Raw genomic sequence first — 17,562 nt, 5'->3', positions numbered from 1 at the left:
CTTTTAGAAAAATGAAACCAACAATACATAATTATTCACAAATGGTATGAAGAGAACAGAACACTGGCAAGTGAAGGCTTCTGCAGTACCTCAGGTTCTTGCTGGTGACCATGAGGTGGGACTCAGTCATGCGGAAGATGTTGTGAATGGCCCGAGCAGCCAACACTTGTCTCATGGCTTCATAAATCACCTCGCACGTCTCATCGGACTGAACAGCCATGGACCCTAAAAACCGAACCACGAACATCTGCTGCAGCAGGGCATCTGCAAGAGAAAAGCCATGACTTCCTTCACTGTGCTACTTCCATTTTCCAGTAGCTCAAAGTATCAATGGAATTATTTTCTTCACTTTGGAAATTCAACAGTAAGCCTGTGGTTGGTGACGGTCATGAGTGGTGGCTTTCTGCCATGAGTCACACAGTGCCCTGACCCAGTTTCAAACTGTGTGAACACGCAGCAGTGTGGAGGTGGGGAAAGAAGTTACTGCAGTTGCCTGGAAGCTTTAGAAGTGTGACTGGTCCTTTATGCTTCATTTGATTAGCCAGTAAAATTCCCTTGCCTGTTTTGCTATCGGGTGCACATAAACTGTGATGAATTTGGAACCGTGCACAAGTCTTGGCTTCCCTTAAGCCTTGTACATTCTTCCCTTTCTTCTATGTCTTTCTGACCTTCCAAGAAGCTGGGTGAGGTTTTCACCAAATCCCTCCTCACTCCTTGACTGTCACCATAAGATTTAATGACAACCAAGCAGCCATTACACAGCAAAGCCATCACTTGACCCGGCTCCCTTCATGGCCAGTGGTGAGCAAGAGAAAGCAAGGAGAATGTTCAGAGCAGCAGGTACTGCTTTGGTTCTGAGAGCAGTTTTCTGACAGGGCTGTGTGTTCCAGGAACAGGGGAAGAGGAGAACAGCCAGGACCCAGCCCTACATCTGCTGGTACAGGAAGGTCACTTTACTATGGATGTTACTTCTGCTCCATGGTGTCCCGTCTTTTCTTAAGAGACACTGGGTAGCTAAAATCAAGACTAATTTTGTCTGGAAGGAAGAAGCACTGACCTTCCTCCTCATCTTTGCTGCTGTCTTCAGATTCCCCAAATGGATTTGCACGCCTGTTAAGGAAGAATTAATTAAAACTTTCATTACCAATTCTGGTCATCACAAACAAATGCTGCAATACTTCATCTTGCCTAAATTCACACTGTTACAATGATGGATCAGTGTCTCTGGCCATACCTGCCACCTCTGTTTTGGTCCAGAAATTCCATGGCAGGCAGTACGATATCAAATTGAATTGGTGTTCCAGGAGCAATGAGTTGTGTAGTCTCTTGAATACCAGCTGATTCACTGGGAATTATTTTGTCATTTTCCATATTCTTTACAGTCTGCCTAAAGTGCAAATGTAAAAAAAATTATGTTTCTATCCATCAGTGACACTCTGCACTCTACCTTTGCTCTGGAAGGGAGACAAGATTATTCAAAAATCCAAAGCAGGACCGAACCACTAAGGTATTTTCCTATTTACCTGTTACTGTGGACTCCAATAAAATCTTTTTTTTAACCTAATATTATTTAGGACAAAAGTAAACATGGTATGAATGCAGATCAACTCCAAGCACAGGGTGACTTTCGGCAATAGGTGGCCATTTGTCTCCCTGCCCTGTCCATATTCACAGCTGCATTACCAGCAAACACCTGGACTTGTGTCTACACTTCTCAGTGACAATCCCAACCCCTTTCTAACACCCCCCAGGCCCAGGCTCAATACAAGTGCACACAGTCCCTGCTCCATGCAAGGGAGAACGTTACCTGGGGTGCTGAACTTCATGTTTTTTTCCCAAGCTGGTAATGGGAGTCACTGCTTGCAGAGCGGTCTGATTTAATTTGATTGCAGCTGCCTATGAAACAAGACAAAACAGCTCTTTTAGACTTGTAGTTTACTTTACCATGTGAAGAATAATGGGAGAGCAAGGTGAAGGAATGGACTGAAAGATGGAAACAAGCTCCCACCTCTGGATTGTCAGTGAGATAGATCTGTCTGGAGATGTTGTTGATAGCACATATCCACTGGAAGGGAAAAATGAAATTGAAGTCTTCAAACTCACTTGTATTCAAGAATAGTAAAATTAAGAAAATATTTTTACCTCCTCATATTCTTTCTTGCTTTCTGCTTGAAGGGTTATACCCCTAAAATATAAACACAATGTATTAGTGCTAACAGTGGACACCAGGACTGTTAATCTCCAGTGCTTATAGTAATATCACCAAGCTTTACATCTATTAACCACCAAAGGAACAAGAATCATGAATAAGCTGTAGCTAAAAGACACCACATGTGCAATGCAGGCACTTGTGGGGGAGGACTGGAAGGAATATGCTTTTAATTTGGAAACACCCTTCTGGAAACCCAGAAAAGCTTACTATACCAAGGAAGTTTTACAGGAAAGAGCAACTGAAGGGGTGGGTGTGACTGGCTGTCCTCAAACAAAACCTGTCTCATACGCTTTGCCTGTAGGAGTAGTGATCTGAAAGCAGTATCTTCTGTCTTCACAGTCCACAGCCATAACAGAGCAGTTATCCAGGTCCTGAATCAATCCTCCAGCTACTGCTCCCCTTGGCTGACACATCAAGTTGCCACCTTGAGTGAAGAAATAGAGTCTTTCCCAAGTTGTAGTCACCAGACCTGTTTTACTGATGAGAAGATGCAGTGATAAAGACTCATTACTGTTTATAAGTAACTCCAAACAGGTATGAAACTGCAAACATATTGTCATGCTAATCAGAACTTTATGTTCACCCAGACATCTTTTTTTAATGATGAGACTCTGTTCAGATGAAAAAGCAGCACCTGTTCCGAGCAGGAACTAATCCTTAATGAAAGCTGAGAAATTAAATTAATTCCAAACATCCAAATTAAAAATCCTATCTTCTAGCTAAGGAATAAAAGAGTATCAAGTAACTGACATAAAATACTATGAGCAACTTCAGCACAAAGAATCATAATATAAAAAAGTATCAATTGCAGTAGTATCTCAGAGACTATCTCGTGCTTAGCTATAGAGTCCTATTATAGTGAAATGCAGCTTTTGGAATACTATGAGAAATTAATAGATGAACACACATAAAGAAAAAAGTTACTAGACAAACAAAATAATAAACTGATATTTAATCAATCAACCACATAAAGAGGGTTATTATATGCCACCAATATTCCTAACTCCAACCTGCAGAGGTAATTCTACATATGACACGCACTGAAAGTTACAAACTTACATTGTCCATAAAGCTTTTATTTATGTAAAAAAGGTCATATATGAAAACATTTATTAACTACAAAATATAGCTGTTTCTGTAAACACTGTGTCTTCTTTAAGATCTAGGAACAATCTGAACCCAGCCTCATCAGCTCCTAATTTTTAGCCACTTGAATGCAGGAAATTATTCCTGTAGGTAAATTCAATCAGAAGCAAAATTCTGTTTTCAGAAAAAGTTTCAAATGCCTCTAGGTTTGTTAGTGCTTCAAAAGCACATTTCCAAAGATGACAGAGGCACTTGAAGGATCAAAAGCAGAGCTACCAAACTGATTTAGGATGCTCAAACATCAATACCTGAGCAGTCTTTATGACCCTCGCCCCCCAAATTGTAGCCACTAAACAAATCAGCAGATAACAACAATCTTACTTTCTAAGATTAAGGTAGCCAGCCTTCTGGATGAGATTTCTATTGATGGCAGGTGAAGTTACATCAGAATCTGGGGTGTAAACAGATTCATTAACTGCAATTAAATCCTGCTGGGATATTCTCATTTTTTCAGCTTCAGCATCCAGCTCTCCCTGTATGCTGCAAAAAACAAACAAACAAAAAAAAACACCACCACAAAAAGAAACCCAAAGCCATCATTAGCCATTTATACCAGGATAAAGGTAACATCTGTAAGCCAGAATGAACAAAAATACCGTCTGAGATTACCTTGGAGGGTAATGCAAAGGTGAAATTTATTTTTTGAATAGACTTTTTAGAAAATACTGTTTTATAATACTGAAATGAGCACATGAGAAATGTTGAGATATGTTGAGAAAGAAGAGTGAAGTTTATTTTTTGAGAGACGGTTTCTAAAACTAATGACTCTATGAATTTACACGGCTGAACACGTACAGACATTGCCCTAGTACAGAGGCATAGTTCAAAGCAGGCTGTACTAGAGGATCTCCTGGCTTTCACAGAACTTTATCTAATCCCTCCAAATCTGTAACACACAGGAATTCCTGTCTTGACACCACCTATTAACTGGTCATGGATTTTAATTAATTCAGAACAATACAGTAACAAAACCTATAGCTCAAGTCTCACTTTGGATTTAATTTTTTGCTTATAATAATGTGTTCTGCTTTGCTGTGATTCAGAAAACTTCATTATCTGAATTAAATTAGATCATATTTTGTAAGCTAATGCCTTTCCACACCACCACTGAATGTCAGAAAAATAATTATTTAAATTCCATTTTTAAACATAATGGAATTATGCTGTCAGTTTTTACCTCAGTGTTATTTCAATGAATCCTTTGATCTGTCATTTTTTTTACACCACAAAATGCTTCTGACAAAACCTCTCTGGCACCTTCATGGTTTTGGAGATTATATTCCTCTTCCTAAGATGTGCTTCTCCCATCTCCAAGACAGGAAGAAAAGTGCTGACAATTCTGAAGTTATACGCATTTGTGGCAATTAGGCCCAGTGGTTACTGAGAATGTGTTAGTATAGATATCTCCTGAGTTTTTACAACATTAGCAATATTCACTGTATAAATGAAAATGCTTTCAAATACCACAGAAACTCAGTAGCTGCACAATGGGTCACATCAGCCTGTTGTTCCAAAAGAACAAGTCTGACAAGTGAAAAGCTTTTAGCTTGACTAGCAAGCAGATCTCTGACTCACTGAGGCCTTGTGATCCCCAGCACTAAGGAAGGACAGGAGTGGGCAGCAGAGTTTTCAGCGGCTGTGCAAACTGAAGTCACCAAACCCTGTCCTGCGTCAGTAATTCTGTGCTGCACGGTGCCATTCAAAATTTTACAAACTTCTCTTTTGTTTTTTCCAAAGACATTGCACACCTTTACTAGTTACATTTGAGTTGTACTTTCAAGCTTTACAGTGTGACAGACTTTAAACACAAAAACCAGACTCGGCAAAATAACTGAGCAGCCTGTTTTTGTTTCCATTTACTACTGTACACTGTCCAGAACTCAAATCTATCTGATTGTGGAAAACAAGGGATTATTCTATAATGAGGATCCAATGGCAGGATCCTCCCAGTGCCTGTAAGACACAAGTAAGATGCCTTAGACTTACTAAAAAACAGACACTATTTCAATGGAATTTAAAATGTGTCCTCCATTCTCTACAAATGCTGTATAGACTGTGTAGAGGGATTTATTATTCACAAGTGAATGTGCAAAGATATATAAGTAAATATAAAAGTACAGAAAGTAAAGAATCACTTAGTGAAATAATCTACTGTACAGAGCACTTGTTTGCAGCATGGTTCTCAAATTAACAGGTATTCATTATTTAAAGTGCCACCAGAGTGAGAATAAGTAATGATTTGGTTACAGTTTGATATGAAAGGAATGAAGCATTAAAGTCAAGGACTCAGTTGGGACTATATTATCTTTATTAAGGGGTTGGAATGGACCATATTTTATGATTCTATGAATAATGTTCTCTCTATTATGATTACATTTCAAGTGTAAAGTTTACATTTACAGGGACTTAATTATAAAGAAACTCTTCACTACAAGTAGATGTGGAGGAGAGGTGTAAGAAAAAATGATCGCAAAATTAGGACTACAAAAGCAGTTTATTGAAATTTAGGACTTAGCCAAAGCAGGTTGAACTCAGTGGAGTAATACAGCCTACACTGAATGCAAGGAATATGTTCCCTCGGGTGAGGAGTTTTGTTTGTCTTGTGTAGCTATACCACCGAACACTTTAGGCCCTAAATCCTTATTTGAGAGTTTAATGGGTTATTGTTGGTGTTTTATTATGGAAGAGCCAGTAAATATAAATACCTGCAATTCAGAAAGCACCTTAAGTCTATTATATTAATACTGTTAACCCATTTCTAGCCCAAATTCCATGCTTTTCTGTTCATGAAGAGAATCAGAAATGTAAGAAAGCATGTGAACACTTTACAGTATATAGTTTCTGACTATACTGTAAAAATACTCTCCAGTGTATAGACAGCATTTTCTTTTCCATGTACAAACATTTCCTGTCTACCTGTTGCTGAAACAAAATATGCCCAACAATGCAATGTAAACATGGAAGGCATCTAATTAGAAAAAGAGGCACTCTCTGTAACGTGCTGAAGGTTAGAGAGCTACTGCTCCAATTCCAATGGAATGACAAAAGCAAACAAAAGCACTAGGTTACCTCTGAACCATGTCTGAAACAGATGACAAAAAGCTGTCCATTCTTTTGGAAAACATCTCTGCTCCTTTCTTAAAGAAGTTGATCTGAAAAATACCGAGAAAAAGAGCACTGAAGGTTCTCTTGGCTTTGGCAGACAAGCAGCAGATTGTGGGAGTGGTAACAGTGCTCCCATTATGACTGGTACTTTTGGCGGGCGATCAAACACATGGGCAAAACAGCTGCGTCGCCTTTCTTGCTACTTCCCACTTCTGCAACTCTCCACCCTTTCACCACAGATAAACTGCTGGCTGCTGACAGGTATGTTTCCAAAGAACTTGCTAAATGACTCAAAAAAGGGAACAGGTAGCTTCTCCCTCACTAGCACTGGGCAGGGCTGGGGCTCATGGTAGTAGGAATTGCTGTGTGCAATGCCACCCTGTCAAAGGGAATGGGACACAAATCATCCATTAGATTTAGGAGTCCAACCTGAACTATTAGATTTAGCAGTCCAACCTGAACTACCAACTCCACCATGAAAGTTTTCAAAGGGCTGTAACCAAGTCAGTAAGGAAAGTGCAGCTGTGCTTGCAGAAGCCTCCAGGGCAATTGGTTTTATCAACAACTACAGTTTCACCATGGGTTTTGTTCTACTGAAGGAGCTAAAAAAAAGCTACTAGGGCCAAAGTGCACATTTTGTGACAGAAGATTAATTCTCTCAGATGGTATGGCTCAGCAGGCACACAATAGAAGCAAAGCACTTGGTGTAGACTTGACCTTGTATTATCTGCTGCAGGGCACAGCCATCATTAGAGCCTACTGAAAACTAGGGGAAACATGGATACAGCTAGGATGTGTGTGCAATTAATCAGGATAAACACAAAATCAGTGACCTACTCTGGGAAGAGATGTAAAACCAAATTCTTGGATGGTAAGCAATTTATTAGCTATTTCATCCCCTTTTACTTGTGATTTTACTCCCTTTCTCTAACCTTGGGACGCAGGATTCCCAAGATTCAGATTTCTGCAACCATGTTATAGACCACAGACTCCCTTTACAAAGGAGAGAAAGAATGCACTCTTAAAAAATGATTCACCTATTCTATTTCTGAAGCCTGCTTCGAAAGGAAAGAGCTCTAAATTCCACTGATGATAAATGTTGATGCCAGTTTTCAGTCATATGAACCCTGTATTAGCCACTGCTTCTTCCAAAAATTCCATATGACCTACTCATTTGTTGGAAATGTGAAACTGGAGACACGCGTTTGAGTAATTAAGAAAATACATATTGGTGCTGAAAGGCAGTTCACAATATTTAAGCATCAACAGGCTTCTGGTTATTCAGTCATTCCCATGACAACCTGAGACTTTCCTGTATAAAGCACTGAGATAAGGCAGTTTTCCCAGATTAAGAACGGGAAAAGAAAGTTCAGTTTGGCTTCCAGTAAAGGACACCAGTGCAGTTCTTACACTTCGGATAATTACAGCAGAGAATCAGTGCAAACACCCGTGGTGGGGAAAGTGACTGAATCCTCATTTTGTACCTATTTTAAATGAGGCACATGGGCTGCAAAAGACAAGATGATGTAGATGATGATGAGCCACACTACAATCTCAAACAGAGCATCACATCCATTATTCCTCTTTTCATAGCCCAATTCTCATTTTCCAAAAACTTTCTTTCATCAAAATCAAAGATTCTTAAAATGGGTAGTAGTGAGAATCAAGTGCTGTGATAATACTGGTTTCTTGATCCTCCTGATATCCTGGAGGGTCAGACTATCAGACTTGAGAAATGCTCTATCAAATTGCTGTTAGAATATAAATTAGAAACAGGTTTTTCAGCCTTATGCTCAATCCTCTCTACTGTTCTGTCCTTCCAGCTCTCCAGAGCATGCTCTGTTCCTCATCGTGCACACTCCTCATCAGTATGCTGAACATTATGTGCCAGGAAGGGAACTGCTACATAGGAGAGTTTGTGCAGACTGAGTAAACAGTGGAAGTAAATGCTACTGCACTGATAGCTCAGCTGTGAAAAAACTAACCCTAAGCTGATTTTGCATAAAAGTGTATTAAATTTTCTTTTCGTTATTGTCTTCCCTGAGTATCTAAACATTCCACCATCTGCCACAAACAAAATCTGTTGTTAGAATCTAGGCAAGCTGAATGCAAATTGTTTCCCCCCACCCTCACTGTAATTTGTCAATTCTCAAAATAAATCCAGGACTACAATGTTGAGTTTTCCCAAGAACATGTCTAAGTGATACAGACACTTTACCGTCAATACCTGTCCTCGTGTATATCCTAGCATAGGTTCCATCATTGCCATTCTCTTCCTGTACTGCAGAGCATTCAGGGCACAGTAATATTGCAAGGATGAAAGGTGCTGCTTTCTTCTTGCATTAGCCACTTCTTTTGCCACTTCTGCCTTAAGCTGAACAAAAAATGAGAAAGGGGTTAACGGAGTGTCACTGCTTATATGGATATATTTACTGATCATCTTCAAGGTATTTTTAATTCACTCTCATTACAGAACTTCTCCAGATAAAATGAAGGATGAGACACAAAGAAAGCAAATCAAAAACCCAAAGAAAGTACTTCAAGCCCTCCTGTCACGATCCTCAAGCATGTGGGGAGCCCTCATGACTACAAACTATATAACTACCACCACTAAAAATCTGGATCAGATCTCCATGCAAGAAACTTATTTGCAGCTGAGATCATAACACAAGTCTGCAAGTGCAGAATTCAGAGGTGAATAATTCACTGTATGCTGTATCACACTGTGTTCTATAAGGCATCTCCTTTCAAGGACCATCCTGTAGAATGGATTCACTCTCAGGACAGCGCCAGCCATACACTTTTTGCCAAAGGGATGTATTTTAGAATAGCAGTCCAGTGGGCAAAAAAGGAGGAATGTAGAGCAATCCCACCAAGAGCATTAAGAGGAATGACAGTCCATACAGAGCAATTTAACAGGAAGGTACATGCAAAGAAATGGAATGCTTTAGGAACAGCAGACACAAGGCTTCATTGCAGTTCACGATGAATTGTCCTCAGTGATACTGCATCACCTCCTCAGCTGTACAACAGAAGACCTATACAAAGCTATTTATAGTCACTTGGATTGCCTCTATTTGAAAAGCTCCCGTGGATCAGAAGGGCTCCAGTAGAGCACAATATTTGATCACTTGCCTAACTTGGAGAAAACAGGTGTAACTGCTGAGTTATGTTTAAAAGCTTTGTGTCTGCTTGGAAATGAAATCACAAATATTCTTGAGCTACTGTGAATTTAAGCAATGAACTCTCCAAAGTTCACAATGAACAATGATGCAGACAGAATGGCTGATGAAAACATTCTATTTTCCCTTTCACATTTGTTACCTTCTCATTTTCTTTCCTTTTCGGTAATCTGCTATACTTTGCCATGGACACGTCATGTTCTGTAGACAAGGAATATTATTTTTTTTTTTTTAGAAATGTGATGTGTACATGCACACATTAAACATGTCTTCTTTGCTCTAACAGCTGCATATGAAAAGAAACAAAACAGGGACACATACCATTGCTAGCAAGGCCAAAGAGATCCTTCAGTGTGCTTACTTCTGGAAAAGAGAAATCAAATATTCCAAGTAAAACCAGCTGTTAACACTTTGTTCAACTGAGACCATTTATGGCATATTTATTGCCCAAGTCACTCCAGCCCTTCCACAGCGGAGATGTATACATTGTACCTGTCTTGAAAATGCTAAAGCAGATCAGCTGCTAGAGAAATGAATGGGCAGATAGCTAATTAAGGGTGGAGTGAGTTTATTTTATTGAGGAAGTTGTCACTCTGAGAAAGACGCCTTATCTGCCAGGGTCATTTCTCCACAGAAGCACCATTTCAGTACGCTTATTCTGACAAAAGGCCCACCACTATCATACGAGATCAGCAGTTCTGAACAACCTGACAGTGCTTATATGATATATGAGAAATTTAAGACCCAGGGATGTATGAACAAAAGCCTTTTTCCTGTGTGGAACATTTTTTGCTAAGCTGCTCTGTGAAAAGAAATCCGTATCTAACACACATCTAACACAACTGATGCTTGCATTACAAACACTGGCCATGAGATTCTGATACAGGTAGAGAGAAAACAGACTAAATGGGCAACTTATCTTCACAAGTGTCAGGCACAAGCTACTCCTAATGACCCCACCAACATATGCTGCAACTGGCAAAACTCTCAAAAGGCTACAAAGAAAGCACACTTACAAGAACAGACATTATGCAACTGTGAAAATACCAAGGGGAAACTGTAGGATGTCATCATGGTCTCTGATTATTTTTATCAACCTACTCATTAATCAGTTTCACTCCACCTTTTTTCCCCCCCAGAATGTTTCATTATGACTCAGATGCTGAAAGACAGAAGATTTTTCCACTTGTAACTTTTCTCTAGAAGTATCTACAATATTCAGTGTATAGATGTAACAGGATCAAAAGTAAAAGCAGTAACAGTCATTCTTCCTTGCTTCCTTGTTTAATCCTTCAATGGAATTCTGATGCGGCCAGGTCTCAACTAAAAATGCTGTTCTACAGACTGCATCAGAAAAAGTGATGGATACAATAATAAAAAAAAGAATTGACACCCAGGGAAGTTGAAGAAACTTCCACATTTTGTCATGCAGCAGCTGAAGCTTTGGTTGCAGGCTTCATATGCATTTTCATATCTTTTTTCATGAACATGAGGGAAGAATCCATAAATATGGAAAAAGAGGCCACATGAAAGAGGCGACAAAGTGTTTATAGCATCAACATCTTACCATCCAAATTCTGCTTTATATTTGACAGTATATGATACACACTATTCATTAACATAGACACCTGGATGTCTTCACAATTTCCAACCAGATACAAGAAACTTACACCAGTCATTATTTTGCTGTAGTCATTTTGTCTCACATCAGAATGATTCTACAAGAAGGACATAAGTGGACTGCAAACAAGTAAAATGAGCAGTGGGCTTTAAAAAGAAAAGAAAAGAAAGAAAAAATGCTGCTGCAAAACCTCACAGTTCTGTTGCATAAGTAGGTAAGAGTGTCCTTGACCTTAAATATGAGCTTGTTTCTTTTGAAATTACATCAAATGTTTGAAATTACATCAATTACTGCCTTGCTGTTTAAGTAATGAAAGCCCAAATTTGTGAAATCAGGTAACTTGGAACTACCCTTGCATGGCAAGGGTTTAAAGAGGACTAATTTCTTAAAAAGGAGGGAATATACTATTCTCTGAATTTAAAACAACATTCCTGCTTGTGCTTGTCAAGCAGCCCCAAATTTCTCAAGTGGAATAAATATTGTTTGCAAGCCTAATTCACTGCTAAATTTCCCTTCTGGCAATTAAACCATCAATGACTTCAGTGAAATTACACTGGTGTAAAAGCACAGTGACCCAACAAAGAACAAAGCTGTATATTTTTAGACTTGCACCATATGGTACCTAAAATGTTATGCGGTGAACTTGAACTGGTTTTGTCTGAGTAAAAGCATGCACCTGTCAATGAAATTCTGTAGCAGAAAAAAACCCCAAAAACTTTTCTGTGAATCGTCAAAAAACAAATTAATACATGGCATTATGTCTCAGTTTATGATGAAATAAACAAGAAGGAATATATAAGGAAAATTGAAACTTAGAATAAAATTTACCTGTGAGATCCTTTTCTCGAAATTGTATTATTGGGAGAACCATTGTATCTGCAAGCTGTTTTGCCAGTTCAGAATGAAGAATATTGAGCTGAAACAGAGAATTGTTCTAAGACACAATGTAAATAAAAAACCCAAACCACAGAGAACATCAACACACACCAGCCATTTGTGCCCAGAAGATTTAACGTACATCAATGCTTAAGATACACTTCTCAAGGTATCTGAGACCCGTGGGTCTAAATGCTTCATTCCTGCCTGGTATTTCCCAAAGATCCAAGAACTTTTCAGTTCCCACATAACAGATTATGGCAATTCACTTGACCATTAATTCTAATGCTTAACCCAACAGGATTTAAACTGTAATTATCCTTTATTAACCTGTTTTTGTTAAGTCTCAGTGCCATGGAGTTACAGTCCCACCACCACAACTACAGTGTCTTTCCATGAACTAGGGAGAGTTAGCCGGGACAAAATCAATCAAAACAGGGGGCAACCACAATGAGAGGTGCCATTCAAGTATTTTACCTTCATAGCAGTTTCCCATTCCTGTTTTGTAAGTGTTTCTAAAGTTCAGCACACAGCTGTTTTTAAAGGACCTCTGTGACACCACTTAGGGTGAAGGCAGGCAAGGCTCTCATGTCAACAGTGGCAGGCTAAGAATATTAGATGGGTGCAGGCAGGACAGCTATCAATCACACTACTGGAGCACCAGGAGGGTGCCACACATTGAGGTGACACCCTGCCTGTTTGCTCAGTGTCCCAGATAACTCCAGCCAGCCTCGTGCAGGTAAACAATGAAGTCAGGATTTCCCATGAGACAATACAATTCAATGCTGCTAGAACAGACAACTAAAACAAGCATAAGGGGAAGCTAACACAGAAAAGGAGGCCAAGGAATGGAACAAGTTCTCGTGAAGGAAAACGTGACTGATAGAACTGAGCTGTCAGTTATCTGCTTTTCGGCTTTCTGCCCCCAAATGGCACCATTCTCTTGAACCTGGGAAGGAAAAAGTTCTTGATTTGATCTATCTGGAATTCACATCAGCAACTACAAGACTTGTGATAACAAATGGTCCTTTCTAGTATCCCAAGAACATACATGCAGCAAGAAAAGCTTGAAAAAAAGAGTAAACCTTTGGGATTCCTCTCACTACATCCTTAGAGTTGTCCATGGACTCTAACTTACTTTTTGTCCCACAGCCCACTCTCCCCTCCCAAACAGCAGACCTCAGTACAGCCTTTTGCCTTTTTAATCAAAGTTGGAAGTAGACCAACAAGAATGGACTTTTCCAATGGCACAGCAGTGCTCACAGCAGAGAGTGTGTGACAAATGAAACCTAAGCAAGAAGGACCTAGATCCCAAGGCCATATTGAAATGTTACATGTGCAGGTCTAACAGAGGCACTGACAAACACTCCCAGTACTTGGCAGAAGCCTCCAGGGTGTGGGGGTATTCACTGCACACAGCTTCACTGTCTTCACCACACAGTACTGCAGCCTTCCCCAGACATCTCTGGATTCTGCATGATCTCACAGCAACTAAACTGCAACTTTACCAATTCACAGCTGCCCTGCATCCATACTTCACAAGTTTTGGCTCAAACTTTAGTGTTTAAAGCTTAGAAATGTGTCATTTTAAAATGGAATTAAATAAAAGATTGCCCCAGCCTGGATGACACATCCTGTTTAGTCTCTTTTTAAGTTACCTTAGGAAGTTCAGCTTTGCTCTGAGGATAGAATATGGGATGAAGCCACAGAAACAGCTCTAACCATTATGGAAGAGTGGTATTAAACTTCTTTATCCAGAATTAAACTACTCTAAAACCCAGGCACAATCTAGCTTTCAGTGGGAAGGCTCTGAATCAAAAGGAGAGACCCAAAGAAAAACCACTAATATTCTGTATTGTACGAAGAGATCTTAGCAATTCAAATTACCTCATCCACAACTTTCGAGAAATAATGGAGGGTGGATATCACTTCTTCATCTCCTTTACCTAGGGCAAAATGCTGGAAATAGAAGCACACATTTAGTCCATAAATCAGTAAAGATGAATATAAAATACAACATTTTGTTTTACTACAAAGCTAAAGAATATTTTCTACAAAATGCAACAAATGATAAAAATATACATAAAACCAGAAACTCATTAATATATATTCTTTTACCCTGCCCTTCTTGTGTTAAATGAATGGAATTTGGACAACACTTAATTCTTATTATACTCATTTTAAAGTAAAAGAACTGGAACAAAGTGACTTGTATCTTCATTAATTTATTAACTCAGGTTTTTTTGTGGGGTTTTTTTTTTTTTGGGGGGGGGGGTGTTTTGTTTGTTTGTTTTTTTGCTTGGCTGGTTCTTTTCTTTTTTTAAGATTATCAGAAATTACCCAACTCCCTTGAACATCCTGGGGAAATTCATAACTGCCTGCACATGAAACCAAGTAATTCAAATGCCCTGAGCACTGCCAGAAAATACACTGTTTACAGACTTTTTCACGAGTGTAGAGGCAGAAAAGAAATCAAAGGCATATGCTGAACATACCTGCTTTTCATAGGCAAGGAGCTGCTTTGAAAGCTGTTGTGTGGCAAGACACATTTCATTCTACAAACAAAAATGACATGTTAATAGAAATAATGAAAGGTCCCTAGTGCTGCTGTTACCACTACTTCCTTACCAGCTTCTTAACTGAATCTGAAACTACTTACACAAACATTCAGCTGTGTGCAAACAGCTAGTCCCAAAATACCTACACAGATGTCCTGCTTTCAGTTTAGGATAGAGTTAATTTCTTCTCAGCAGCTGGTATAATGTTGTGTTTTGGATTCAGAGTAATGGTGCTGATAACACACTGATGTTTTAGATTTTTGTGAAGTCATGTTTATCCTAAGTACAGGATTTTTTTTTTTTTTCCCCTTGTCTTGTCCTTGGCCAGTGAGAGGGCATACAAAAGAAGCTGGGAGGGAGCACAGCTGGGACAGATGACCCCAAACGACCAAATGGACATTCCACACCATGGAACATCATGCCAAGTAAATAAACTGGGGCAAGTACCCTAAAGGGAAGCCAACCTGGGTTCAGGAAGGGGGCTCTGGCATCAGTTAGTGGGTGGTGAACAACTGCAATGCACGTCACTTTTTCTTTTTCCTTTTTATTATCATTTACCATTATTATTGTATTTTACTCTGTTTTCAGTTATTAAATTTCTTTTATCTCAAAACATAAGTTTTACTTTGATTCTCCTCCCCATTCCACTGGGGTGAGAGGGACAGAAATGGGGTCGAGCAAGCCCCAGAAATGGGGCTGGCAGAATTTCCAGCTGGGCTTAAATCATGACAACAGAGAAGCAGTAAGAGGTACATACTTCAGACCTACAGGTTAACTGTTTTGAAAAGAGCTAAGATTTGGGTTGGTTTGGGTTTCCCCCCACCCCAAGAAAATAACAAAACCAGAACAACCTCAAACACACAGGCTGCCATACCAGCATAAGAGTGTTTCATACCGATTAATCATCTTTCCCCAAAATCTACATCAATAAAGTGAACCACTAGATGTGCCTCCATAATGCATTCATGCTCAGGGAATGTACAATGTAATTACAGCACTTTAAGTGGCTACAGGAGCACAAACCAGCACATCTCTCTTCTTCTGAAAGTACATACGGACTTAAGATGTGCTCACACCAGGTAAGATTTGTAGGGAAGGTGTATAATTTTACTTTGACAGCTAGAAAAAACAGATAAACACTTGGATATGTCAATCTTTAATCAGTGTATTCCTAACACTAGAATATCAACTGCTCTGTCTCTGATTTGTTAACAAGGACTTGCAACAAGAATAAAAGAAAAAAGGGAAGGGAGTAACTGACATCTGTCTTAACCCCTATCAGACCCTTCACATCCTCAAAAATGCAGAAAACTAGTAACTTTAAATTTCATTTTAAACCTTAACAAACTGTCTCCAAATACACAAGGCCACAGAGAGTTTGTAGAAGTAGGAACAAATCTCTGAACTCTTTATACCAGGGCTGATACATAAAACCATTAAAACCGGGACAGAGCTTTTGTGCTCTCCTATTGTCCCTTGTCATCCTGAGCAAGCAGAGCCCAGCACAGCGAACTGTCTGGGCCAGAGACCCTGAAACACCCCTTGCTTTGGCCTGCTGCCACCTGTGACATACTGCATTACAGCCCGGTGCTTCCGCACCGCCTCGGCACGCCAGGAACGGGGCGGTCATATGGGCACAGGGCCCAACCTTCAGTCAGTGTTCAAGCGTGCCCAAGTGCTCAGGGGAGAAATAAAAAGAGCCAAAGCAGCCCCAGCCTAGGTACCAGCAACTGCCCGCGAGCACATGACGGGAAAAACTGAACGAGGTCATTCTGAGCACCTTAAAACACCACGGTGCTAACACTCACAGGTGTGGGAGATGGCACAGCAGAGGCTCTGAGGTACCAACAGAGCTGAGATCACGTGGGGCCATGCTTGGATCATGCACACCCCCTGACTAGTCTCACTGCACAGTGACTGATTAGTCTTATTTCTCAGCCCAGTTAGTAGTAAGAACCACACCTTCACACAGCAATAATGCCAATGATTTCTGTAACATCTGTGGGATGGTTATGCAGATTACGCAGTTTTTTTCTTTATACAAACAATTGGTATTTAAGCATTTCCCGAGGCAGAGGATGGAAAAGGATGTTCTGCCTTATAAGGAAAAAACAAACCCTGTTAAGGGCTCAGGCATGGATAAGAATGAGCCTTAATTATCTGTCCACAAGCAGTAAGAACACCAGAGAGACTTTACCACCTTCCAAATGGGAGCTAGCAAGCAACGAGTTTATGACAGAGAGGACAGGACTCCCCGCAAATATACAGAAGACATTAAAAAGGTTTGTTTTTATGCATGTGGGAGGAAATTAAGACTACAAAAAGAAGGAGGGGTTCTCAGACCTAGCGTCTTTTTCATAAACAAAACCTCAAGGACAGTTGTCTTGCAGTTCTTACCTAGCTCTAAGTCCTCACACAGCGACTGTGATGCCACCTTTAAGTTGTACAGCTTGATCAGGGTGAGAGAAATCTTTTGAAACAAACTCAGTTATCAGAAACACGTCTCTTTTCCCCATTCGTTTCAATTTACTTATTCCTGAAGTCTGCAGTTTCGTGATCTGCTCTGAATTAGGAAAATACATACCTCTGGCTTAAATCTGCTAACTCTAAGAGAAGCTTCAGAATAATGGGCTGATAAAAACAAACAAACAGAATTCCAAACCCCAAAAAACCCTGGCCAAAGACATTCTGTTCTTCTGTGTTCACCATCCACAAAGTTTCTACCAGCTTGGCTTTTAGACTCAATCCTCCATTCCCTCACTTAATATTCAAAGGGGATCACTACTCATCTGTGCTGGGCAGTTTGAAGATGGGCAGTGTAAAGAGGTGTGTGGAATAAACATCTTCCAGGGATCACCAATC

General features: G+C 39.8%; 1 protein-coding gene across 1 annotated transcript in view; it reads right to left on the bottom strand.

The window, feature by feature from the left end:
* Positions 1-17,562, bottom strand: part of APPL2 (adaptor protein, phosphotyrosine interacting with PH domain and leucine zipper 2) — a 33,146-nt gene that overhangs the window by 3,891 nt on the left and 11,693 nt on the right. Inside the window, exons 3-17 of the mRNA XM_040063481.1 lie at positions 14,638-14,697; positions 14,030-14,101; positions 12,095-12,182; positions 9,967-10,008; positions 9,788-9,846; positions 8,691-8,837; positions 6,428-6,510; positions 3,680-3,838; positions 2,501-2,689; positions 2,143-2,185; positions 2,009-2,065; positions 1,808-1,896; positions 1,235-1,387; positions 1,058-1,110; positions 90-264 (exon numbers count right to left, since the gene is read on the bottom strand). Of these exons, the coding sequence (XP_039919415.1) occupies positions 90-264; positions 1,058-1,110; positions 1,235-1,387; positions 1,808-1,896; positions 2,009-2,065; positions 2,143-2,185; positions 2,501-2,689; positions 3,680-3,838; positions 6,428-6,510; positions 8,691-8,837; positions 9,788-9,846; positions 9,967-10,008; positions 12,095-12,182; positions 14,030-14,101; positions 14,638-14,697 (1,469 nt within the window). The remainder of the gene's footprint in view (positions 1-89; positions 265-1,057; positions 1,111-1,234; positions 1,388-1,807; positions 1,897-2,008; positions 2,066-2,142; positions 2,186-2,500; positions 2,690-3,679; positions 3,839-6,427; positions 6,511-8,690; positions 8,838-9,787; positions 9,847-9,966; positions 10,009-12,094; positions 12,183-14,029; positions 14,102-14,637; positions 14,698-17,562) is intronic.

This window comes from Hirundo rustica, chromosome 4 (genome assembly GCF_015227805.2).
Source record: "Hirundo rustica isolate bHirRus1 chromosome 4, bHirRus1.pri.v3, whole genome shotgun sequence".
Taxonomy (NCBI): Eukaryota; Metazoa; Chordata; class Aves; order Passeriformes; family Hirundinidae; genus Hirundo; species Hirundo rustica.
Note: the sequence above shows the minus strand (reverse complement) of the source record. Positions and strands in the feature narration are given on the sequence as shown.